This window comes from Sciurus vulgaris, assembly GCF_902686455.1.
Source record: "Sciurus vulgaris genome assembly, chromosome: 11".
Taxonomy (NCBI): Eukaryota; Metazoa; Chordata; class Mammalia; order Rodentia; family Sciuridae; genus Sciurus; species Sciurus vulgaris.
The window spans coordinates 117,554,634-117,582,145 of NC_136472.1; the positions used below are offsets into that span (position 1 = coordinate 117,554,634).

Here is a 27,512-nt window from a genome sequence, read left to right on the forward strand (position 1 = left end):
ATAAAGGCTGGAAGCTACAAATGAAAGAAAGATTCTTCAGCAAATGTGCCTGATAACTATCAAGAGAAACTGCCAGAGTCAGAAGTTTTTAGTCAGTTTAAGACCTTCCTAAGCTACACAGGTAGACTTAATCTATGTTTGCCAGTATGATTATCTATTCCTAAGTAACAGAAGTATAGAGATCTCTAGTAAACACAAGTTATACCAATAAAGGGATATTTTACAAAATCAGATGACATTAAGTAGCTTAACTATATTTTCTGGGGACATCTATGACAATGTTAAAGTCCCCAAATAAAGGCCTTGTTCTCTCCAGCCTTTGCTAGGCCTAGTTATGGGAACAATTTCTCAGTTCTTCCACCTCCTGGTGAGAGATTAACTTCTGCCATTTTCATGATACTCAGTGGCATGTTTCAGATGCTGCAACATTTACTTTGTGCTAATCTCATTTCAGTACTCATGTCTTTTTGTTCTTCTATCATAGAAGCAGCCGCCCCCAGATGACTTTACAACCTGCTCTTCCCCAACCAGGCTTCTTCCTGGGACCCCTTGATTGACCCGATTTTTAGAAAAGGAACTCCAAGCTGCTTGCCCCACGCCACCCACTTCCAGCTCGAAGAAGCTAGAGCGGTCATCGACCTCCTTCCCCAGCAGCATGGAGTTCCTGAGATTAGAGGGGGGAATGAAGCCTGAATTGGGAACAGGTAGTTAGTGTAGAAATAGGGGATCAGGTCAAATTGAGGAAATGGCCATGAAATCATCTGCCTCTGGAAGTTGGAGACTGCCCCTGGAAGAATGGAATGTCAAGGATCTCCGGAGCCCATTGATTACCAAATTTACCTGCCTTTATCAAGGACTGTTTACCAAGGACTGCAAACAAGGGGCTGCTAATTGGTGGCCCGCCCCCTCGGCTCTTGCCTGCCTGAAATCGCCTAGTCACCTTCATCAGGGAAAGAGTAAGTGCTGTATAGGTACTAATGCTCAGGCAATAATACAGTCCCTCTGCCATGGAAATAGCTTTGGAGAAGAGTATATAGAGACAGAAGTTCCATGATTAGAACTTACCAGAAAAGAAAATGGGGAAATGAAAGAATGGACATTTTTTTAAGCTGTCTGTTTTATCTCAACTCCCTAAGGTTTCCCTCCCAGTAATGGGAACAAAGCCCTTAAAGCTGTTCTCTGTTCCCAAACAGAGAGTAAAAGAGTAAATTGAGCCAGATAGCTAGATAGTGCTCAAACAGTAGGATTACCAGAAACTATTGACCAGAATCTACAGCCTGTTGTAAAACATTGTGAAACATGTTGTCAGCAAACCCAGACCCCCTTTGAAACTTCCTGGCAGCTTTGTCCCCCTTTTCCCCCTTTCATGTGTGACCCCTCCCGATGTGTGGTTTCTGCCTTTATAAACCTACAAGATTTTCTGCTAGGGACTCGACTCCTGGAGTTGGGTCCCAGCGCGCTGGAATAAACACCTCTTGCGGTTTGCATCAAGTGACGCCTCCTGCGGTTGATTGGGGTTGCCGTCCATCCATGGGACAGAGTTGGGGTTTCCTTTTTTGGGGGGCCTTACAGTATCATCTGTGACCTGCAGAGATCCTGACCAGGAAAACTACTACATTTACAGATTTCTTGCACCCCAACAAAACTAGAATCTAATTTTATAGGTAATCATAGACATTATAATTAGAACGGACTAAGAATTTGTGTCAAGTATTTCCCAAAATGCATTTTGAGGAACGCTAATAGCCTACAAATATTACTAGGTACTCTATTGGGGAAAGAAAAGCTTTCTGGGCTCAAATAAGTTTGAAAAATGAACATTATATCTCCTTATAAAGGTATTGCACATTAACAATCATCTCATTAAGGAATCTGTTTTGCTTTGTTTAACACCACACTGCTCAGACTACTTGGCTATATAGAGTCATCCCTCAGTTACTGTGGGGAGCTGGTTTTAGGACCCCCCATCCCTCCTCCATGATACCGAATTCTCAAATCATGAGAATTGTGTAAAATGATGGCATATTTGCGTGGAACCTAAGCAATCCTGCATTACTATAAATCATTTCCAACTTACTTGTAATACATAATACAATGTTAAGGCTACATGAATAACTGTTAAACTGTATTGTTGATGTAATGATGAGAAGAAAAATGTCTATACATGTTCATTGAGAAAGATTTTTTTTTCCCAAAGTATTTTCCATCGGAGACTGGTCAAATCCATAGATGTGTGTGAGACTCAGGGATGTGGAGGACCAACTGTGCAGCAATTTGTGAAGTGCACCTATTGAGTACCTTCCTCCTTTCTAATGAACCAATGGTTTTCTTCCAGTATCCTCCCACATTGTGTAGTCATGTGCTCCAGGGGAAGCAATCCTGTCCCCAACCAAAAACAGAAATCTTCTGAGACGTCACAGTGGTCCTGTTCCCCTTGCCGATGGTCAGCTGAGGCCTGGGCACATCGAGCAATGCTGCCATTGAGACAGGAGTGGAAGATCTTAGGGGGCTTCTAGAAAAAATTTTTTCCTTAATGATAAAAAGAGACACTCAGAACCAAAACATCCTCCTCCCCCTAAAATGTTGTCATAACCGCCAACCATGCCCAGACCTAGCATTTTATCACAACAGGGGTCTGAACTGCTGCCATAAGGACACCATAAGAAAGAGACTCTGTGAACCTCAGTCCTTGATGATTTTGTTAAGCTGGAGAATAATTCAGAACTTCTTGGGAAGTGAGCTAATTATTATATAAGCCAGGTGAGCGGGGATTTCCATTACTTTCAATTCCCAAATGGAGCCCCTTTAAACTACAAATCAGTTGTTTTGCGGAAAATCATTGTTCCAGAAACATCCTCTCAGAACACCATTGGAATCTGGAGCAAATTTTCTGTTTCATGACTGAAAGAGTAGAGTCCCAAGGAAGTTGAGTCACCCACCGCAGACCACACGACGAGGGAGCAAACCGGTGGGAACAGGACGGTGGTGCCCTGGCTCCTAAGCAGGAGCGTGCCTCTGTTCTTCCAAGCAGAGTGCATCCGGGAGAGCGTTGCAAGCCAGCGGGAGAGGGTTGCAAGCGAGCGGGAGAGCGTTGCAAGCGAGCGGGAGAGGGTTGCAAGCGAGCGGGAGAGCGTTGCAAGCGCGCTCTTGCTCATCGCCAGGTGGAACCAAGAACAACTGATGAACCTCTAGTTAATGAGCCTCTCCGTGCTGCCTTTTAGGGACTAGGTCAAAGGATGCTTGTATTACTTTTTCTCACATAACAAAAAAAGGAAAAAGAAAAAGAACTTTCTGACTTCAAGCGTCAACTCAAAACAACAGAGAGAGATGATAACTGCTGACAACCGGGGCACCCACCAAGCTGTGTGGCCTCCTGTGGATGAGGAAGTGGTTTGAACTGCTGGTCATGAATGAACCTGCTAATCTATGCTGATGGCATAATCTCCTGTTACTTCCCAGGTTGAAGTCATGGTAATTTGCTATACTTATAACGGGTTTTGATCCAGATGAAATGTGGTTCTATTTGTACAGTGTTGCATCTCCTAAGGGAGAAGTCCCCATCCTTCCTATAATGCATTCCTGAGCAAATTCTTCATCTCTGATCATTACTGTAGACCAGCAAAAATATGCTGATTTTTCTTACCTTTTCTGCTCTCTGTCTCATTTTCAGACAGAACCAAAACTAAGGCAGCAAGTAAACACAAAACATGTTTCGCAGTTTATTTTATTTTTTTTAAAAATCTATCTTGACTGATTGTAGGGAGACCTAACTTTGGTAGGACTTATGTATTGATATTTAAAAAGAAAATAATTCTGCCAGGTTGTTTTCCCACTCCAAGAAACAATAGGTCACAATCTTTAATTAAGCCAGGAAAACCTCTTTGGAAAAAAAATCCCTGTGGAACAAAAAGTTGCTTCTTAGGAAAACAAAAATTCCTTAAGAAGATAATTGGAACTCTGTGACTTGTGACTTGAGGAAGATTAGTAAGACTCAGTTATCCAGACCAACATAAAATGAGTTTTTAAACATGCTATTTATAATGAGGGGGTGCTCTCTCTTTTGTTTCCCCATAATTTCTTACTCCCAAATTGTGACCATTTGGATTTGTTCATGGAATAACCTCTCTTGTAGCCCCAGTTTTCTCATCTGTAGAATGGAGATGACAACCCTTGACACACAGGATTAGTATGAGGGTTAAGTGAGATAATATAATGCAGGCCAGTATTAATTATGAGTAAGTGTGTGATGAATACACTTTCTTTCTCCACCTAAGATTGACTGTTTTCTCCTGAACTAATCTAAAACAGCAGTCTCCAGGCTACTAACTTTATTTCCTGAGAAAACCCTGATTATTGAATTGACTGAATTTTAACTTCAAAACCACTAGGGTAAGTAGACAGTGCTATTAAGGATTTTATAGGAGTACTCAATGGGACTAAAACCTTTTAATGAACTTGATCATATCATTTCATCATGATCTCACTAACAGCTATAGGAATATGTTTCAATAATGATCCCACAAAATTTTTTAAAAATGTTTATGTTAAAGGTGATTTCTTAAATCTGTGAGGAACAGAGCAACTGTTTCTTGACTGGCCAGTGGAAGTTCCCAAAGAGTATACACAGATTGGCTTCTGGGTCCTTTGACACAGAAGTCCCAGAAACGTCTTTAGTAGCCATTATAAAAAAGTAAACTTGGATCTATTGTTCGTATTGTAAGACAGAAATAAAATCCAAAGCATGCAAGATTTAAATGTATAAAATGAAACCATAGAAATAACAATAAGAAAACAAGTTAACAGCTTTATATCCTGGAAGTGGGATCTACTTCCCTAATAATGACTCAAAAATTCAGCAGCAAAAGGGGAGAAATGATTAATGAATTTGACTACATTAAAATAAATGCCTTCCCATAGCAAAAAAAAAAAAAAGTAATAAATGATCATTTCACAACATGCTTTGTAAAGAAGTTTATAGGAAAACAAGCACTCTCGTGTTTGTATTGTTGTTAGGAATATAAAATAGTAGAACATCTATTAAGAATTTGTCAACATCCAGCAAAAGTACCTCAGCACTTACTTTTGACCCAGTCATTCCACTTTTGGGAATCTATACCAAAGGTAAACAATAAAACTGTAATCTGACATGTGCAGAGGGCTATTCATTCTAGTATCATCTACAACAACTCAAGTATCTATCCCTATGGGGTCCTGGGTGGCCACATGATGGAGTATTATACAGCCATGAAGGAATGATGAGGGAGTTAATTTCAAGTCTATGGAGTGATCTTCAGGATATATTATTGGGTGAAAAAAAGCAAGTATGTATTAGATTTCCTTTATCCTGAGAAAAGGATACATATTGGGATATACTTTTTTAAATGCAACACTAAACTAAAGGCTAGCAAAAATCATGACCTATATAAACAGAAAGAACTGTGTAGAGGGAATGAGGATGGAAGTTTGACTTCTCTAAATTTACCTGTCTTTGTCATTCTAAATTTGCAACAATGTGAATTATTTACATGAAAATTAAATAAAAATAAATCAAAATTTAAAATTCTTTTTAAAAATCCTAAAATTCAGGGAAGAATTAGTTCAAGTTACTTTTTAAAAGAGACTGACTGCATATACCAGTGTTAAGGTTTAAATATTAGTAGTTCCCCAAAAGCTCATGTGGAGACAATGCAAGAAAATTTAGAGGTGAATGGATTGGGTTATGAGAGTCTTAACCTAATCAGGGAATTAATCCCCTGATGGGGATTAACCCAATGGTAACTGAAGGCAGATAGGGTATGGCTGGAGGAGGTGGGTCCTGGGGGTGTGCCTTTGAGGGATATATTTCGAATCTGGTAAGTGGAGTCTCTCTCTGCTCCCTTATCATCATGTGAGCCACTTCCCTCTGCCATACCCTTCTGCCGTGATGTTCTGCCTCACCTTGAGCAACAAGGAATAGAGCCAGTTGTCTGTGGACTGAGATCTTTGAAACTGTGAGCCCCCAAATAAACTTTTCCTCCTCTAAAATTGTTCTTGTCAGGTCTTTTAGTCACAGCAGCAAAAAAACTGACTAAAACAATCAGTAAGGTATATCCTAATGACAAAAAGGAGGGCAAATGAATCCTAAACTGTTTTCAGTAGTCATATGTCACAATACTAGCATAGAATCCAAGCACAGTGGTACACATCTGTAATTCCGCCAGCTTGGGAGGCTTGCAGCAGGAGGATTGCAAGTTCAAAGCCAACCTCAGCAACATCAAGGCACTAAGTAACTCAGTGAGACCCTGTCTCTAAATAAAATACCCAAAACAAAACAAAAGCCAGCTGGGGATGTGACTCAGTTGTTAAGTGCCCCTGAGTTCAATCCCCAGTACCCACCCCCAAATCTAAATTGGAAACAAAAGTATGCACTCAAAATTTATTTTTCTCTTAAAAAAAAAAGAAAGAAAGAAAGAAACAAACAAACAAAAAGAATTTTCTAGCTTTTTCCACTGAAAAGGCCTAAGGCCTAGAGACAATAACCTTTCCTGTAGCCATAAGCAATAAGCAAAAACAGCCTTAGCAGCCACAGTGTGGTCTGTAAGTATTATTATTACCAATAAATGACCCAGACTCCTTGGGGAAATGGCTAATTCCAGGTTTGGAAAAGAAATGTACCACATGAGTTCAGAATATTTTATAACAGAAACCAAGGAAGCTATCAAGGATTCTTCTGGGGCCTCTACGTTAAAGGGCCCAGGAGCCAATCTACGTATACTTCCACTAGCCTGCGACAGGCCAACTGGAGAACAAAAAAGAACAAAGACATATTAAATAAATTAAAACTATGAATTCATAGTAGCACAAATTCATCAATCACCTGGAACATGTTAAATATATTAAAGCTCAAGAATCATATGATATTTTTAAGATGCAATGATAACCTTTAAAGATTGCTCAGACATCAACTCTTTAAAAATGACATTTGACGCAAAACAAAACCACACTAAGATTCCATCTCACCCCAATTAGAATGGCGATTATCAAGAATACAAGCAACAATAGGTGTTGGAGAGGATGTGGGGAAAAAGGTACACTCATACATTGCTGGTGGGGCTGCAAATTAGTGCAGCCACTCTGGAAAGCAGTGTGGAGATTCCTTAGAAAACTTGAAATGGACCCACCATTTGACCCAGCTATCCCACTCCTTGGCCTATACCCAAAGGACTTAAAATCAGCATACTACAGAGATACAGCCACATCAATGTTCATAGCTGCTCAATTCACAATAGCCAGATTGTGGAACCAACCTAGATGTCCTTCAATTGATAAATGGATAAAGAAACTGTGGTATATATACACAATGGAATATTACTCAGCTATAAAGAATCATAAAATTATGGCATTTGCAGGCAAATGGATGAAATTGGAGAACATCATGCTAAGTGAGATAAGCCAATCTCAAAAATCCAAAAGGCGAATGATCTCACTGATAAGCGGATGATGACACATAATGAGGGGTGGGAGGGGGGCAAGAATGGAGGAAGGAGGGACTGCATAGAGGGAAAAGAGGGGTGGGAGGGGTGGGCGGAAGGAAAAAATAACAGAATGAATCAAACATCATTACCCTATGTAAATGTATGATTACACAAATGGTACGCTGTTACTCCATGTACAATCAGAAACAACATGTATCCCATTTGTTTACAATAAAAAAAATCAGTTATGATGCATTAAAAAAATAAAAAAATAAAAATAAAAATGACATTTGGAATGTCTCATTAAAGTCACTGTGTAATACAAATGGCCATGAGCACATAAAAAGATGCTCACGCATTGCTTTAGTTTGGGTAAGTGTTAAAGGCTTGGTCACCAGCCTTGGGTGATACTGGGAAGTAGTGGAACTGTTAGGAAACATGCCTAGAGGAACTATTGGCACTCTCTCTCTCTCTCTCTCTCTCTCTCTCTCTCTCTCTCTCTCTCTCTCTCTCTCTCTCTCTCTCTTCTCTCTCCTCTCTCCTCTCTCTTTGCTTCCTGGTTGCCATGAGGAGAACAGGCTTCCTCTACCATGCACCCCTATCAAGATGTACTGTGCCACAATAGGCCCAAAAGTACAGGATTAAGCAACCATGGACTGAAACCTCTGACACTCTGAATCAAAGTGAACTTTTTCTCCTTAGAAGTTGATTTATCTCAGGTATTTGTTACAGCAATGGACGGCTGACTAACATGCTCGCCATAAGGGATGCAAGTCAAAACCACAATGAGATACCACTTCACACTGACAAGAATAACTATGATTAAAAAAAGACAGATAATGAGTTTTGGAGTGGATATGGAGAAATGGGAACCTTCGTACATTGCTAGTGGGGATGTAAAATGGTTCAACCACTTTGGAAAACAGTCTGGGAGTTCTTCAAAAAGTTAAATCAAGAATTATCATATGCTCAGCAATTCCACTCCTAGTAATATATTCGAGAGACATGGAACGCACCTCCATCAAAAAAGTTATACATGAGAATTCATAGTATCATTCTGCATAATAGTTAAAAGGTGAAAATCCAAATGTCCATCAACTGATATATGGGTAAATAAAATGTGGTATATGTATAGTGAAATGCTATTTGGCAATAAAACAGAATGGAGTACTAATACATCCTACAACATGGATGAAGTTTGAAAATTTTATGTTAAGAGAGGGAATATACACACAGCCAGGTGTAGCAGTGCACACCTATAATTCCAGCAGCTGGAGAGGCTGAGGCAGGAGGATCACAAGTTCAAAGCCAGCCTCAGCAGTTTAGCGAGGCCCCAAGCAACTTAGTGACACCCTGTCTCTAAATAAAATAGAAAAAGGGCTGTGGCTGTGGCTTAGTGGTTAAGCACCCCTGGGTTCAATCCCTGGTACCAGAGAGAGAGAGAGAGAGAGAGAGAGAGAGAGAGAGAGAGAGAGAGAGAGAGAGAGAGAGAGAGAGAGAGAGAAAATATACATATACACACAACTTATATAATTTAATTTGCACAAAATGTCTAGAACAGGCAAATCCACAGAAGCACATCATGTTTTCCAAGTGCTGAGGGGAAGTGGGCAAGGAGGAGAGGCTGCTAATGGATGCAGGTGTCCTTGGGGAAGAGAATCTGAAATTAGTAGTGATGGTTGCACAACTCTGTGAAGATACTAGCAACTGCTGAACTGTAAACTTGAAAAGGGCGAATTGCGTACTATGTGAATTACACCTCAGTAAAGCTGACATTTAAAAAAAAAATCACTTTGTAGAACTTATTTGGATCCTGACTCAAACCAACCACATATAACGAGATTATCTCCCCAAAATGGAGATATTCCATAGTGACAGCTATAGAATATAGAGATGATCTATATTCTGAGCACAGAGTAGTAAATGATATTAAGGAGTTATTAGTTTTAGACATGGTAATGGCACTGTGGTTATTTAAATATGATCTCTTAGATGCACAATCCTAAGCACTTAAATATTAAACCACGTGATGACTGGGATTTGCTTTTAAATAATTCGGTGAGAGGAGCACACTGTATAGAAACAGCACTGGCTGCAGGTTGCTCTTTGTTGAAGTTGGGTGAGGGCAACATGCTCATTCATTATACTTCTCTACCTACGCAAATACCTTTTTAAATTTCTGTAATAAAAATGTTTTAAAGTGGTTTTTAAGGAAGTGAATAAAAAATAATTTGAAAGACTGACATTGATAATTTGTTAATTTGTATCCATCAGAGCTATCCTTCCAGGTCATTGCTTCCCTACAACCTATGATTCCAGCTAAGCCACAGTCCCCCAGCCTTCCTCTGGGTTACTCTTGGCTCATCCTTCAAGAAGGGTATCAGTTACTCATATTTCTGTCTGTTGAGTTGCATCATCTGTATCAACATATATGTAGACACTTTGCCCTCCAAAATCCTGGAGGCTGAGATATTCTAAGTAAATGTACTTTTTTGTATGATTCAGTGTTTACTCTTTGAGATTTTAAATATTTTAGTATTTTGGATTAAAAAAAAAACTTGTGTAATGTGTGACATTATTTTTGCCCGTCTATTCAGGCAGACATTTATTCTACATAGGTTTTAAAAAATTAATCATTATGAAAATTAATCTATTAGTTTGCTGTATTACTGTGATTCTCAAACAAGATATGCAAGTATAAGGTTGTTTTTGCTTACACCAAAAGATCCCACGTTGCTGTGTTTGTTTGAAGATCTCTTCTTTTTTGTGATATTTCTGTCCCTTTGCTTTCTGGTACTGCCCCTTTTTTCTCCCCAAACCTATCCTCTTTCCTTCCTTTCCTTTTTCTTTTCCTTTTCTCTTTCCCTTCCCTCTTTTTTTTTCTTTCTTTCCTTCCTTTGTTCCTTCTTTCCTTCCTTCTTTATTTTAGTACTAAGTTCCCAACCGATTTCTAATGGTAAGTTAACACATGAGTGAAGGAACCAGGCAATTTAACTTGTGCAATTAAATATAAAAAGACCACACTTCTTGGTTACCCAGGACATTTTCAGCTTTTACGTATTTTTCTGGTATAATCAATTAATAGCACCCCCTTTGAAATTGTTGAATGTATTCTGAATTTTAATAATAGTTATATGCCCAAAAAAGTGACTATCCCAATTAAAGGGCATGATGGGCCACAATCATCAGTTGTTAAGCGGCCTGGTGTGCTACCTTTACCTACTTTCCACTTAAAGACTAAAGTGTAAGGAAGTACGGCTTTTCCTTAATGTTTATTGAGCAGCTATTAAGTATATACCACAATGCTAGTCCTTGTTTTCCAAGAATTGTAGTATAGTTAAGAATGTGAAAGAGGCACACAGATGATTTTGATGCTATACTGTATAAACATGTCTAAGGTTAGAAACAGGAACTTGTGTGCCTTGGGACCACAGAGCAAGGGCCATTAGCCTAGCACCTGGCATGTCAATCTCATATTACTGGCATTCTGGACTGTATAATATTTGTTGCTGTAGGATGCTTAACAGCATTTCCAACCTCCACCCACTAGATGCCAGTAGTACTCCCTCAAGTTAAGACAAGAAGAAATGTCTGCAGACATTGTCAAATATCTCTTGGAGAACAAAAAAATGCCTCTGTGAGAATTACCCAGTCTAAGAACCAGGCAGGGTTGGTGAGGGGACATGACAGGGAAGGGAGGCTGTCTGAAAATTCTTCCTGGAGGAGATGATGCTGAAAGATTGAGTAGCAGGAAGACCAAGAAGGGAAATGGGGTAGAGGAAAGGACTTGGCTACCAGAGCTTGGGTAATAGCACAGGAAAGCCAGACAGGGAATAGGGACTGCAGTGGGAAAGTAGTCAAATCAGTTCAGTATTGCTAACCTATGCAATCTGATTGTTTTCTGGCTTGTTTTTCCCATTCTTCTTTGTGTTTTGGTTAGTTCAGTTTCAGGCTGACAGCTGAATTCTGAACAGATAATAAATGCAAAAGCACTCTGCAAATCCCAGGAAGTGCTATTCATATGTAAATTATCTATTATTACCATAACATCAACTGGAAACAATGCACTTTATAGCTTTGTTTTGCTTGTATGCACTCTGTGATCCTCAAGAATTCTGAAGAATAGAGTATTATTGCACTGTTTATTAAACGATTGTCTCTCAGCTTCAAAAACACTCAGACTCTTCAATTAGGAAGTTCGGGCAACCTCTGCATACCTCTTTTCTCCTTGGCCAGATCCCTCTTTTTGACTGGTCCAGTAGAGGGCAGTAGAGGGAGAGGTCAAGGATCAAGGCAGGGAGAAAAGGGATTGCTCCTTCCCTTGCTTCCTGCTCCCCTTTGGAACAATGTTTCTTTACCCCAGCAGCTCAGTTTGTTTCAGTATAAGAGATTGATTCCAGTTTTCATTATAGTCCCCAAACCAGCTTCATTAGGCCCACCAGCTTAGGACGTCATCCTCCTGAGAGGCCTGGACCCAACTGTGTGGGTTCTGAGCTTCTAAGTGTTAATAAGTCCAGGTTCATCCTGTGTTCCCCAAGTCACAGGGATGGAAGCTGTTTCCCGTAGTTACTGTACCAGGCTGTTTGTGTTCCCTTTTCAGCTTTAAATCTTCATACTAGATTATTTCTGTTAAAATACCTAGCATGGTTTTTGTCCTCTGATGGACCCTGAGCCTATTACTCCAGCCTTTACTCACTTTATATAATAATCAGAACAGCCACACAGAGGAGGGAGAGAGGCAAATCAAACTCCGGGTTCCCATGTTCTGCGTGTGGACTAGTCTCTGACAGTAGCTGCCAGGTTGATAGACTCCTGAACCATGTGAGAATCACTCATTTTCAGAAAAACACAATAAAATGTTTTCTGGATGATGCAGAAAGAACTTGAAGGACCTGAGGAAACACAGCATCAATTTCCACTGATCAGCGGATGAGAGAGTGGACGAGGGTGAATGACTCCACATTGATTCCATGGAATAACATTCTGGAAGCAGCCATGAGAGGCAATTTCTTTGGATTTGTTTGCTTAGGATTTATTTGCATGCTTGCAGTTGTTATAATAATTTATATAACACACAGGGCAGAATAACACTAATACTTTCAGCTACTTCACTTTTATTTCTTCAAAAGAACATTGAGGTCAAACCATACACTCATAAGACAAGTTCCATACTGTAAAACAAAAAAAAGTTTAAAAAAATCCAACTGTAATAAAAAAGCAGAATAAAAATGCAAAACTAGGTGGTAAGGGCATTTTCCAATTCCTTATGCTTTCTATTATTGAGGCAGCAAATGTATTAAAGCATTCTTGCCTCTTTGAAGACTGTTCCTCAGATCAACTTGAGATTTTAATGCTATTTTAATGAGAATATAATTCCCTACATTCCTTTTCTTTACTCTTCTTTGAAATCTTTTTTGATAGTGAAAAATTCTGCACATATATAAATGTACATCTTAATGAAGTGTTATAAAATGAATGCCTACGTAACCACCATTAAGGTCTGGAAATACAATCTTAAAAGCACTCTTCTCTACGACCCTCACCTTACCTGCTACAATCCTGTTTTCATGGGAATCCCTACTTGGCTTTTTTCCTTCCACAGTTTTCTCCACTAAGTACGCATCTATAAAGATAGTGCAGTTTTCTTTAGCCTGCCTTTAGTTTTCATATACAAAATAATACAGAATATACTCTTCTGAGTCTTAATGGTTTTAATTATTGCTCGGTATTCCAATTTTAATTATTGCTCAATACTTCCATGTTGTTGCATATTTCATTCCTGGTTCATCTTTGCTGTATTTCATTCCTTTGCACGGACTGCTACATAGTATGCCAGTGTATGGAATATCACAATTTAATGAACCATTCTGTTGTTGATGGACATTTTATTTTTCTCCAGTTTGGAAGCATATTCCAAGACACACTTCTTTGGAGCAAATACCTGAAAGTGAAATTGCTGGATCCTAAGGTATACATACCCCAGATAAGACCAAACCATGTTTCAAAGCGGTTGTGCCAATTCATACTTTCCCCAGCAGTAAATGAGGGTTCTTTTGCCTCATGCCCTCCTTAACATTTCAACTTATGCCTGTCTGATGACTTTTGTCTCCGGTGTGATTTTAATTTTGCCTTTTCAGTTTATTAATGAATTAAAAACAGCAGGTGTGGGAGGGGTTACTGTTAGGGTTAGAGTTAGGGTTAGGGAGGGGGCAAGAATGGAGGAAGGAAGGACTGTATAGAGGGAAAAGAGGGGTGGGAGGGGTGGGGGAAGGGAAAAAATAACAATGAATCAAACAACATTGCCCTATGTAAATTTATGATTACACAAATGGTAGCTGTTACTCCATGTACAAACAGAGAAACAACATGTATCCCATTTGTTTACAATAAAAAAAAAAAAAAAAGAAAGAAAAAAAAAAAAAGATGGGCACAGTGGCACATGCCTATAATTCTAGTGGCTGGGGGAGGCTAAGGCAGGAGGATTACGAGTTCAAAGTCAGCCTCAGCAACTTAGTGAGACCCTGTCTCAAACTACAAAGTAAAAAGGGCAGGGATGTTTCTCAGTGGTTAAGCACCCCTGGGTTCAATCCCTGGTATCAAAAAAATAAAAGTCACTTTAATACCTATAAAAAAATAAAAACAGCAGGTATTTATTGGTCATCTGGATTTTTTTTTCTTCTTCTTCTTTTCTTTAAATACCCGGTGCAGTCATGGACTCATTCACTGACGGGGCTCTTTGCTCCCCGGCTTGTCGGGGTTCTTCGGGTGTCCTGGCAGTCTCACGTGTCACACGGTCTCCTTTCCTTGGGCCTGCAGCGTGGGACTGTCAGGGCGGCGGGGCCGTTTGCCGCCGCCCCCACCCGGGCAGGGCGGCAGGTGCGTTCGGGAGCGCGCGGCGCGGGCGGCCTGTGTTGGCCCCGGTCTCCAGGCAGCGCGGCGGGCGGGGGCCCGGGAGCCCCGCGGGAGCCCCGCGGGAGCCGGCGGCGACGGCGCGGAGGATGCGGGGCGCCGGGGTCGCGGCCGCCGAGGCGCTCCGGGCCGGCGACGGGCAGCTGCCTCCCGGAGCGAGGTGGGCGGCGCGCCGGGGAGGGCAGGGCGGGCTGGCCCGGGAGGGCCGCGGAAGGCGCCTTAGCGAGCGGGCTGCGGGCGGGCGAGCCCAGCCCGGCGCGAGGCTTCGGGAGCCAGGAGGCCGCGGGCCGCGGCGCGGAGGGGCTCCCGGCCGCCTGTTCCGCCAGTCGAGGCCGCCCAGGGCACCCGACCTTCAAACGCCCCCTGTGGCGGGTCGTGCCCCTAGAAACTGGCACAGAGAGAAAACCCCAGCTTCCGCCCTGCTCCACGCTAGGGCAACTTTTTCTTTGCCATTCATCTGTAAATGGAATTCGTTTGTCCCAGGACTAGGCAGCTGGCATTTCTTAGTCCCTAGATACTAGGAGCTATGTCCCCCTATTTCGTGTTTACTTAGAGGAATTTTGACTGGCCGGTCAGCCTCTCTTGGTCAGAAATGTTAGTGCCACAGTGTTTTTCACTTCTTGGTGCTAGAGAGCCACATTCATTAAATGCCAAACGCCCACTTATTGATTTGTTCGAGTTGTCAGCCTTTCCTTTCATATAATCCCTTGCTTTTGAAAGATCAGGTCTCCAGCATACCCAGCTTTTATTACTATTAATTACAAAAAACCCTGGCCTCTCATTTCAGAATTGTAGGAACTGAGAAAGCACAATTTAGAATGGAACTATAATGATTATTTTATGCTTGTTCTTTGAGATCCCAATACTGTGATCTTAACTCCTACGGTGGAACCAATGTTTATACAAACTTTTAGTTTAAATACATTAGTATCTGCTGGATTTGCTGCTTTCTAAAAACGCCCTACAAAGCAACAATCTGCTTGACATTATTAAAATAATATGGCAGGATGAAATTTTCGTCTTTAAAATAAGAAACAATACAGCAAATCAGTTTGTAAAATTAGGCAATGATGTTAGTCTACCAACAGGGGGAACTTTGAGTTAAATAGAAAATTATTTCATGTGTATTTAAGTATAAACATTATCTTTTGTCTGTTATGTTTGTTAAGATACTTTCCTCCAAGGAGTTGCTGTTCCATGGAAGCCTTAGCAACAAGGTCAACATAATAAGTAATCCCAGAATAGGAATAAGGTGATTGAGGTTATGTTATTTAATTAAAATTAGGATTTTCCACAAGAACACAAGCAAGCCAGTAAAACGAATTTTACAGTACTCTCTAGTGGTGAAGATTTTTGTTATGTGACTTACAGGGAAAAAAATGGCATAAAGGCAGTAGTAAGATACAAGATCAACCAAAATAGAAATGCTAGATAAAGATGAAAGGAAGCACACAATCCAAAAACATCATCTCCTTTCAATCCTATATGAACTCAAAGCACCCTTTCCATAAACCATCTCATGGGTCACTGTAAGAGCCCTTTGAGACAGTGAGGGTTCACTTGGAATCACACTCTAGGCAAGTTGGATGGGACTCCAACTAATTCCTAGCAGTGATTCAGGTCAGTCTCCCACCCACCCAACTATCCTCAGGACAGCATCCCTTTCAGTTGGGTGACTTCCACCCTCTGCCTTGAATGGCTCAGTGGGAGGATTCACGAGGCCATCAAATATTTTGTTGAATAATTTTAATCATTATTATTATATTTTTATTTATTATTATACTGTTCATTGTATAATGAGGTTGATTTCCTTATAAGGACCTAAATTAGGTATTTCTCTCTGTGGCAGCCAGGGTATCAAAAAGTCTTTTCCAAATGATGTAGCTGGCCAAAATAGGTCTAGGAACAAAACAACCTCCACCTGTGGAAACCACACTCTTCTTTCTCCGTCCTTTACTTTCCAAAAGGTAGACTCTGAACCTGTTTTACCCTACCCATGAGTACTGCTGAACAGGACATAAATATATTGTTGACTGGGCCATTTGAAATAAGGTACTGTTCATAATGAAATAAAGTACCATCAAGGTACTGTCCATAATTAACATTGGCTTTGTGCTGGCTTGTCTGTAGCAAGCCCTTGGAAGCTGGAAAAGGGAATTTGATTTCAAACAACCATTAGATTTCCTCAGTGAAACAGCATTCGATACTGGGGCTGTTTATGAGCTCTAAATCAGATGTGTTTGTGTAAGAGAGGAAACACAATTGTTTTTCCAATAGATATTGCTACATATAAAAGCCTGCAGATAATATAACAAGGTTCTCTTACTCGCTGAAATTTTTGATAAACATTGGCATTAAGGAGTTTGCGGTAGTCACAGAGTAACATAAATGTAAATTTTTTAGGTAATGATTTTGTGAACCAGAACTTATCAGCCAACTGTTCCTATCAAGACGATCTCCTCTTGATTTCTGAATTTCTCAAAATGAGTAAGAGTAAACTAATTCCCAAGCTTTCCATTCAGTCTCCTGTCCATCATACCAACTTAAATGTCCAGTCCTCAGACCCACTCTTTAAGAAAGAAGACTTAAACCAGATTTCAGAAGACTCCTTGGAATCAGATTCAGAAAGTCTCAGTCAAGATTTCAAGTCCCAGTCTGAACTTGAGGACCAAATCCAGGAAGATGTGGAGCCTGACAGCTTAGAGGACAGTCCTCAGGAGGAAAGCTTGAGTGAAACAGAAGGGGAAGCAAGCCGAAAAGTAGCTCAGCTGGCCATTGAGGGAGACCTCCAGGCCCAGGACAATGGCACGAACAACAGGTAAGGAATTGACTTGTATACAGTCTTAATGTGAAATAATCCTGTACCAGTAGAGACAGGCTTTCCTGGAGCACACCTTATAATGTATGTGAGACAGGTCTCCAAGCCACTAAGGACAGCATGGCTCTTTGCTTTTTTTGCCACATTTATTTATTTTTTTAATTAAAAAAAAATGCAATAGGCATTTTAAAAGGGCCTTTGCATTTCTTATACTCCTTATTGCTATGACCTCACCTTAGAGAAATCCTGGAAATCCTGATATAGAAAAGTGCATAAGTTGAAGTCTAATGGCCTTAATTTGGTCTAAGTGTGCTGTTTAGTGTCACACTTGAAGTAAGTTACTTAATTTTTCTAGCCCGCTTTTTCTCCTCTGTTAATTGATCTAGACTGCTTTTCTCACAGAATTGCTATGAATGTCAATAAAATACAAATAATTGGTGGTAGAATCCTATCTGGCCCCTTTCTTCAGAGCTAATAGAGGTTAACCTCCCAGGGTCTGTATGATCACATACAGATTTCATCTAATAATCAGTACTTATGGGATCTAACTTTATGCTTTGAGCTACTAAAAAATGTAAGGGAATAAGAGTAATCCATTTTAATGAAGCTGTAAATTATATGATTACAGTTTCATTACAGAAGAAGTTATTAAGTAGGAGTTTTAGTATGGTGGACAAGTTCATAGAATATAAAGCAGACAGACCACTTGGGTTCAAATACTGGTTCTGCCACTTACTAGCTGTACAATGTTGGCCAAGTCCATTTAATGCTTTTTGTGCCTCTGTTTCCTCATCAGTAAAAAGGGCATAATAACAATAGTTACAGAATTATCATGAATCTAAAATAATATATACAGTAAATTGCTCTTTGTAAATCATATTGTTTTTCAATGAGGGGTCAAATATATTAAGGAAAGTTTATTGAAAGGCCTAGAACTTGGGCATCATTTTGAAGTCAAGTTTTGGATAATAGATGACAATTAGAATGACATGTTTGTGGCACATTAGGGAATCGACTGGGATTACACCTAATTTGCTTATAGCATAGGGAAAATTGATTGAGTAGGAGCCTGAAAATAGGGGCCTGGAGAAAGCACCACTAATACTGGAAGACAGATTTACAGGTCATTAAGTGTAGTCGCTCCACACCACAGAACTCAAAGGATTCATCCTAGGGATGCAGTTAACGGTGAGGACTCCTGTGGGAGCCAAAATTGGAGCTCAATCCTAAGTCATTTTCTTCCTTTTTTCTTCCCCTCCTCTTCCTTTTACTGGGGATATCAAGTGAAGTGAATCTCATATGCATCTTAGGGGATCTCAAAAGATAGTGTAAGTGATAAATGCTGCCATAGAGGTGCTCCAGGGTGATTTCAGTGAGACAGACACCCTTGACTGGAACTGAATTGGGCCAGCCAGGAGGAAAGAGGACAGGTTCTGGGGAGGGCAGCGAGATGAAGCAGTGTTCAAGGAAGTTATTCTGCAAGGTGGTGCATTTTGAATTACAGAATAAAGACTCAGTGGGCAAAGAGACTCCCAGATGGGCTCTTGTGAGGTTGAGATGAAGGATTTGTAAACTATATTGTGATAGAAAAATATACTACTAACAATGCTATTAAGTTACTCACTGCATTAAATAAATTTTCTTTTATTCCTAAAAAAGAGAGAGAGAGAGAGACTCCCAGATGGTAATGAGAGTGTCACAGTAAAGATGCCACTTTTTAAAGGCCCATCTATAGTTTCACTCAGCTCTTCACGGTGACCTTGCAGGGAAAGTGTTGCTAGCTCCACTTTCCAGAGAGGAAAAGTGAGGCTAACAGAGGTGAAATAGCTGGTCTGAGGACATAGTGCTCTGTAGGCATACCTGTTTTGTTATTAATATCATTTTTTGTAAATATGAAAAACTTCTAGCCTACAGAAAAGAGCAGGAGAAAAGATGACATAACCCTGATTGCCATATTTGTTTCAGATTTCTTAATGTCATAAAACATTACAGATATAGTTTCCTTTACCCCTTCTCAAACCCATTCCCTATCTTCCTCCTCAGAGGTAACCCAAAATGCACTTATGTGTGTTTGCACTCTTCCAATCTTCATTTTGTTCAAAGTAATCAGTAATTAGTAGGTATGGGTGTATTGTATTTATATCCCTGTTCAGTCCACATCATTTTCTTGACATTTTTATCATTATATTTTTAAATTAAGGCCTGTGCTCACTTATCTTGAAATTTCTCAATAAGTTTCACTGTATGAACATACAATTTACCTCTTACCTATTGATGAGCCTTTAGGTTGTTTTCAGTTTTCCTTATTTAACATAACACTCTGTGCACATCTTTGTGTCTGTGTGTAAGAATTTCCTTAGGGTAAATATCCAGAAGTGGGATTGCTGCTTTGAAGGAGAATGAATATCTTTAACTTTACCCACAGTACCTGCAAGTCCTCAGTTCTCACAGTTGCCTCGTCTATCTTTTACCACTCTGACAGTTTATAAAATTCTTTTTATGAATTTAAACTACTTTACCTGATGACGTGTGAGCATGTTTTCAGCCAAAGGAGATCAATTTAGACATACTCTTCGGCAACCAGTTTATTTAATTTAAATGTCATGAGTATTGAGTATTTTTCTGTATTTGTAGTTGTAATTTACCTCATGCTACACAGTATTCCAGTATCTAGAGATGCCATGGCATAATTATCTGATCACATGTAGGACATGGGATGTTCTCAGGTTTTTGGTTTTTTTTTAAAACAATGTTTTATTTGAAAGTTATGTGAAATAACTCACAGAGATTGGTACAGCTTAGATATGGAATTTGAAGGAACAAGAGCAGTCACAGAGTAAATGTAATAATAGCTGGCATATAGAGAATGCTAAACGAAAGCCCATACTGTGCTAAACACTTTACATGCATCACCTCGTTTAAACCCTGTGGCAGCCCTGATAAGTAGATACTGTAATGATCACGTCTTGAAGGTCGTAAATGAGTTTTTAGGAGGTTCTATTATACCATTCATGGGGACTAGTGAGTACTGGAGCAGAAAGCTCAGGCATTCTTGCTCTGTCCTAAACCATGTTTTTATCCTGACTCTAGTCTAAGAGATTCATAGTCTCTTAGATAGTAAATGGTAGTAGTTTTATTTACAGAGATGAGGGCATCAGAAAGGAAAAATCTTTTGCCTTGTACAACGTGTCCTTGTCTGTACTTTTAAGATTAAAAAAAAAAAAAAAAAAAAAAAAAAAGGCAAGAATCCATGAAGTGGCGTCCTTCTCTCCCAATTGTTGAGTTTTTCCTCCTTTTTTCTGATGCTGGAGGACCTGACTTTAACCCTGTTTTCCTTCTTTCTTTTTTTTAACCGAAGCCAAATACTGCTTAATATATTTGAAGTGGTAAAGAATAATGCTTACAAAAATCAAATCAAAATTATGATTAGATTTTTAGCCTTCTGATTCAGATTTCTTTAAATAAAATTCTGTTTTGCTCAGATTGACTTGCCTTGGAAATGGTGAGTGACAGACTATGAACATGGGGCCGGATTGGAAATGGGTTATAACTCTGTAATTGTCAGAACATAGTTCATTCATTGAACATAGGAGGACCGGTTTCACACTGTAAAGGAAAACAGAACTGAGGCAGTTAGTTAAATAATGCTTCAAAAATGTTATTCAGGGGCAGTTTAGTTATTTATTCCTTTCTCTGCCTCACATTCATCTTAGAAACCTCTCTGAGGTGTATTGTTGCTCATATTTGAGTTGTTATGAACCGTGACATACAGAAATAAATTCATCTTAGATTCTCAATATGAAATGCAAGTAGACTTTCATTTCTGTAAGGTAGGTGGCATTCTGGGAATTGTAGTTCAAAAAATTAGTCAAAGCCTTGCCTTAAACCAAAGCAAATCTCTTTCTTCTTGCTTTTATAATGAATAATTTTAAAAACTGCCTGACAAATCACTTAGCCCTACTCTTGTGTTTTGATGTTACTAGAACCTTCTCAAAGCAATTACTCCCCTGTATCTCACCAAAGTCAAGCATAGCTGAGTGTATATGGATTAGAGAAAACCTTTTACTTAATAGAAATTGGAGCAATATTGACTGTAGTGAATGAATCAAGAGTGGAGAGAGGATCTTCATGTGACGGTCCTTAAACCCCACTCCAGAACGAGCCTTATGACACTCGGCACTCATGAAGAAAGAGATCAATGTAATGCCCAGAGCATTAGAAATAACCTCTTAAGTCAGGGATACTTCTGAAGTCTTATGTTAAAAAAAAAAAAAAAAAGTCAGAAAGCAGCAGCAATTTAGTACCCAGTATATGTGTTTTATAAAGTCTTGCTTACAATAATACTTATATAATCACTACCATTTATGGAACTATTTACTTTATACATACTATCTCATTATCCATACAAGATCTGCTTGGGTAGGCTTTATTTATTTATTTATTTATTTGGTGCTGGGGACTGAACTCAGGGCCTGGTTATGCAAGGTGCACACTGTACCACTGAGCAACACTCCAACCCCTGGTCATTATTTTCTTCATTTCACAGATAAGCCTCTAAGACTTTTGTAGGTGTATAGGTTGTTAAGTGGAAAAACTAGACATCAAATTGAAGTCTCTCCTAATTCCAAAACCTAAGCCTTTAATTATGAATATCTGAATAGCTGATCATGGATTGAACTGATGAAGGATTCTGCCTTACTATTTAGCAAAAATTAAAGAGGAAATGGTTCCAGTATGGACTAAACTGAGGCCACAGTAAATATGCATATAAAATTATAAACTTTAGTAAAGTAATAAAACTTTTTAAAGGATGTTCTACCCTCAGAATAAATAAATATTGATTGCATTTTACCTTGAACAGTGGTATCATAGTAGCCTTTATACTTCATCATCTCCTCTGGGAAACAGACTGCTTCCATTCGGTAAGCTCTGCAGGAGTTTAACTCTCTCATCACCTGGGAACCATAGTATCTATAGAGGGCCAGATCCTGTCTAATAAATCACTTGTGTTATTAACAGGAGGCAGATAGGCATAACAAAAAATTACTAGTTAAATTAAGTATTCAGAATTGCCTGAAAATCCAAAGGAACTTATCATAGCAGTCTGCATCTTGATTGTGTTGTGGTATATAATTTTTCTCTCTGTTGTTTTAATGTGTATTGTTTCTGGCTAATAATGCAAGAATCATGAGAAGTACTTAGTAATGAGTTCTGCAGCCTGAAGACCAAAACAGATACTGGTGGATAATGGGAGACTTGGTAAGACCAAAACAGGATTTTCATTTTTTCCCAGACTTCTCAAGCTGTTTTATAGAACTCTTTGTAAATATTTAAGGTGAGGCTGGAATACTGTCTCTTACAGTTGTTGTAGATGTTTTTGCACTGTTTGGGAGTGTAAAGCAGACATTCAAGGCTGGTTCTAATATTCTAGGACTATGGAGAACATTCCAGAAGCCTCCAGGAGTCACTTTCATTCCTGTTGATATCTAGCAACATTCATCATGTTGATTTCTATTGTCTCTTCTTGGTAGATTTCCACCTTAAGGCATTGGTTGGTCAACCTCTTCCAGATACATTACTCTGCCTTCCAGTGTGATGTTTCCAGGGGTTTCCACACAGTATTTGAGAAATAGCTACTAGCATTTTAGTTATTTATTTCAGATGACGTGGAAATAGATTTATCAGAGAAGTGACTTTTTGTCATAAGTATTAGTTATTTCTATTTTAGTTTCATTCATTTACTCACAAACTGTGCCTTAGTTAAGCCCTGATGTGCTTCTCAGAGCAGGCACCGTGCCACCGTGACAGCTGAGCAGTCACAGAAGGAAGTAAAGCGTGTGCATGGGCATGAATCATGTCTATTAAAGGCAGAGTCCCCGCCAGAAATGCTAAAACCATGGTGACTCCTGGGGTTTGTTGCCCTCAGAGACAGCCACTAGTTTCTTTCTTGTCTATTTCAAAACTAGGATGCATTGTTGTGTTGAAATAAGCAAATAGGTTGAAACCTCACAAAATGTATTTAAATTTATGTAACCTACAATCCTGTGAGTCTATCAACAAAATCAAGAAGATTGTAACCAAGTTACTAAAGGGATAGTTTAATTTATGACCTTTCCATCTACAGTAATTTCCCCTCCCTGACAAGTTTGCAAATATAGTTTGCTTAGTGTATTTTAATGTATGTAATTTGATTAGTATGGATATCTATGAAACTTTGACTAGTTAGTATTTTTACTGTATGAAATTTAAACTAAATTTTTTTTCCCCCAGTACTAATAACATCATGGCATTTTCTGCATAGCAGGCCCAATCCAACTAATAAAAGGATGGATTCTTAGGGCTTATAGGGTCCAGGAAGGTCAAACTACTCCCTGTTGTACAAAGGAGGATCCTGAGACCTAGAGGGGTGAGGAGACTCTCCCAAGTTCACACTGCCAGTCACTGGCAAAGCCTGCACTCAGGTCCATTGCTTTTCCCATGATGTCACAGCTAAAATTCCAGTGCTATCAGTCTGACATTTGAAATATAAGAAACTCTATCTAAAGTAAGTATAAGCACCTGGAAATTTCATAAATCTAGGTCTGTACTCTCTTAGCCATTGCTTTGGGAGAATAAAAGGAATACTGGAGGCTCCATGCAAAACGCCTGCTACTAGCATGGTGGGCTCACTGAGAGGAACTGTGTTTCTGCTGTGTCATTCAGCATGTCCCTTGTGAAGAGGCAGCCTTGGCATCACATAGCTTAATCTTAATAGAAAGAGGCACTAGAATTTTACATTGCCATTACTAAAATACCTCTTTAGATAATTTTTTTTTTAATTCACAGATTGTCCTTGAATCAAAATCAGTACTAATAACAACTTGGAATAAATATTTGGTTGATTTTTGGCCACAAATCTGTTGTTGAAGAAAAAAGGGGACTTTGGTTGGAATTACCAAATTATATAATTACTGTAAACAGAATTCACTAACAATTCAGCCCCTTCACTTTAGTGTGTTTCTGTAGACAGTGTTTGACCTTTATTTCATTAAACCATCTTTTTTTAAAATCAAAAAGTTCCTTCATTGAATGAAATTTTCTGGATTGCAAATAATCTCCACAAAACACTTCAGTATATTTATGGAACCATTTTATCTCCTACTTGGAAAAGTGGGGGTGAGGAGATAGCTCAGTGGTAGAACATTTGCCTAGTCCACTTATGGCCCTTGGTTTGATCTCCAGTACCCAAAAAAAAAAAAAAAAAAAAAAAAAAAAAAAAAAAAAAACTGACTTGCAAAAGTGAATTTTTAATCTTTTGGATTTATTTCACTCCATTTACTTCAAAGCCATTGATAAGAAGATTAAGATGAGCATAGAATTCAGAAATCCTTGGAAACAATTGTTATTTTTATAGTTTCTTAAAGAAACATTAAAAACTTTACACTTAAACAAAAATTGAATTTACTGCTCATATGCATAAAAGATTTAATGGCATATAAATTGGGAATAATTGTTCTGTTTAAAAGGATTAAATTAAACCTAAATCAATAATAACATGTGCAGTTTCAATTTAACTGCCTACTTAAAATAAAGTGGCAAATAAATAACAGCTAAATGATTAATAGCAATGCTTTTATTCACCTCCTCAACAGGCAAAATGGCCAGTTATTGAATATTTTATTGTGAGTGCAAAGGATGTTAATTGTACTAGAAACATGCTCTAATTTTAGTAATTTTTTGATTGAATACAAAACTGAATATGAAGCTCTTCATTAAATGGAGTCTTGATTTTATTTTGTTTGAAGTTATCACAGTGAGTACTCAAATATGGTCTATTAAAGCCAGCAAATATCCTGGCGCATGCATGTGAGCCCGCCCCCGCCCCCTCTCTGCATCCATTTCTAACCCAGTCCTCTGAAGAGGAGACCCGGCATCTGTTGTCTGAGCGGTAACAAAAGAGTTGTGTACTCATTGTCTGTGTAACCTTTCTACCAAATGAGGAGGAAAGGGGTGCATATTTTGTGTGCAGATGATTACTGATGAAAGGGCACTTCACACCCATTTTGTCCCAGTGTGTTGACCTGGACCACAAAACACAATGGGACTTCTCAGCACACAAGCTCAGTACAATGGGGTTCTTTAGTATCATGTTCTATTTCAACCATTACATTTGTTTCTGGGAAGCATTACAGCTTTCAGTGCTCATGATTTTGCAAAACATTACCTCCTATTTGTTTCAACATAGGTTTTCCATCTAGAAAGGCAGAAGGGGAGGTTTTAAGATAGGTCTTGCAGGTATAAACAGTGTGGCTAAAGCTTTCATATAAACCACTTCTTCAAACACTACACTTACTTGTACACATTTTTTAGGGTTTCTCTTCAGAAACCCTGGTTCAAAAAACATGTTCCTCAGCCAGGGCGACTTATTGTCTCTGGTTTGTTTCCAAACCCTCTGCATTTTCCAGGTTCCACTTAAAACATCAGTCTTCTGTAGCATGTGATGTTGCTTCTGTAGCCACTTGAGAGAGGAAATTTGTTGAGGCTAGAGACTACAACATTTGTGGAAATTCTAAAATAATTCTCCCAGTTTTATCTTCTTCATTATCTTACAGCAGTTGTCAAAATGTTTTGTCGCATGGAAACACTGACATTTCTCAATCCCATGTCCTAAATTATGATTCAGACATTCTCCACAGTGCCTAAATCAGAACTGAAAATTGGATTTTTAAAAGATGGGTGTTAATTCTTTCAGGTCACGAGAGTACCACTTACAGCATCACAAGATAGCTTCATACCCTGAAAACACATGAAGCCTTGGGGAGAGAAGGATCCCTTGAGATCCATCAGCAGGAAGCACAGTACACAACAACAAAATCGTGCCATGGTGTCTGAATGTCACACAGCTAGTAGAGACCAGTAACAGCTCACTGACATGTGCTTTCATAGCTAGCTCTTACTGACCCTGACTCAGTGCAAGACACGGAAGTTAAATAACTTTCCCATGTTCACAAAGCAAATGGTGGCACCAGGAATTTGGTGCAGGCAGTGTGATTCTAGGACACTTACCCTTAGATACTCTGCTGTGCCATAGTTCAGAACTACAAATACTCCATGTCATCATTCATAGAAACAAAGCACCACGATTCTTGCATGTGACTGAAGGAAGTCTTAGCTATGTCTGCAGACATGATGCCATTTTCTGCTGACACTGGTGAAATATGATGACCAGTTTCAGTATACTAGTTTTTTTGGTGTAACTGCAGACATGGAAATCAGAAATCTATTTTCTTTGACCATTGAAAGTTACTGTTAGTCAGCTTGTGACTAACAAAATACCTGTGACAAAATACCTGACATAAGTAACTTATAAGGAGGCAAGATTTACCCTGACTCATATTTTTAGAGACTTCACAGTCATTTGGCCCTGTTGCTTTGGCGCTTTGGCCCTGTGGAGGGACAGAGCATCATGGAAGGAGCATGTGGTGGAGGATCCCTGTTCATATCATGGCAGCCAGGAAGCAAAGAGCAAGGGGAAGGAGCATGGTCCCAATATTCCCTACTAGAGCACACACCCAGTGACCTAACTTCCTTCCTCTAGGACACACCTCTTATAGGTTCTGCCACCTTCCATTAGTGTCACAGGAGGGCAACCAAGCCTTTATCAAATGAGCCTTTGAGGGGCACTTTATAATTCACACTATAGCAAGTACTTTTTGAAAGAAAAGTGGGCATTATCAGTTACTGTCTTTTGAGTCTGTCATAGAATTATAGAACAATGGAGTTGGAATGGACTTTTGAGATATCATCTAGTTGTTGAATCTGGAAATAAGAGGTTAACAATTTCAGTGATAAACAAGGTTATGTCCTCTTATTTTATTTTTATTTATTATTATTGTTGTTGTATTACTGCAGATAGAACCCAGGGCTTCATGTATGCTAAGCAGGTGTTCTACCACTAAGCTAGGCACCCAGCCCTGACTTCCTATTTTAAATAACTACAATATCCTGTTTAAATCTTCACTCATCTCATTCATTACACCTGGTGCATAAACCTCCTCACTGAAGGGGAGGATTCATTAGCCTGCTTCTCTTTAATGTACTGCTTTATCTTTTTATCTTCTGTGCCTAACATTCTGCCTGTACACAGGGAGTTGCTCCGTACATATCAATTGCTGGCCTACTGAGCAATTCTCTCACCTTAGGCAGACACTGCACCAGGTTAGCTTCATGACCACCTATGGGAACAGCTGTGGGATTCATCGCAACTTATTGGACAGGAGCCAGGAGCCAGAGCAGACTGCCAGGGTCTGTATCCTGGCTTCATCAGTCATTTGCTCTGTGACCTTGGGAGA

At 39.3% G+C, this 27,512-nt stretch overlaps 1 protein-coding gene across 4 annotated transcripts in view; it reads left to right on the top strand.

The window, feature by feature from the left end:
- Positions 1-14,420: 14,420 nt before the first annotated feature.
- The window catches only part of JHY (junctional cadherin complex regulator), a 65,697-nt gene continuing 52,605 nt past the window's right edge, over positions 14,421-27,512 (top strand). For all 4 annotated transcript variants that reach the window (XM_079104504.1, XM_079104506.1, XM_079104505.1 and 1 more), the window contains exons 1-2: positions 14,421-14,523; positions 16,767-17,181. In XM_079104504.1, coding sequence (XP_078960630.1) covers positions 16,847-17,181 — 335 coding nt within the window. In that variant the 5' untranslated portion in view covers positions 14,421-14,523; positions 16,767-16,846. The remainder of the gene's footprint in view (positions 14,524-16,766; positions 17,182-27,512) is intronic.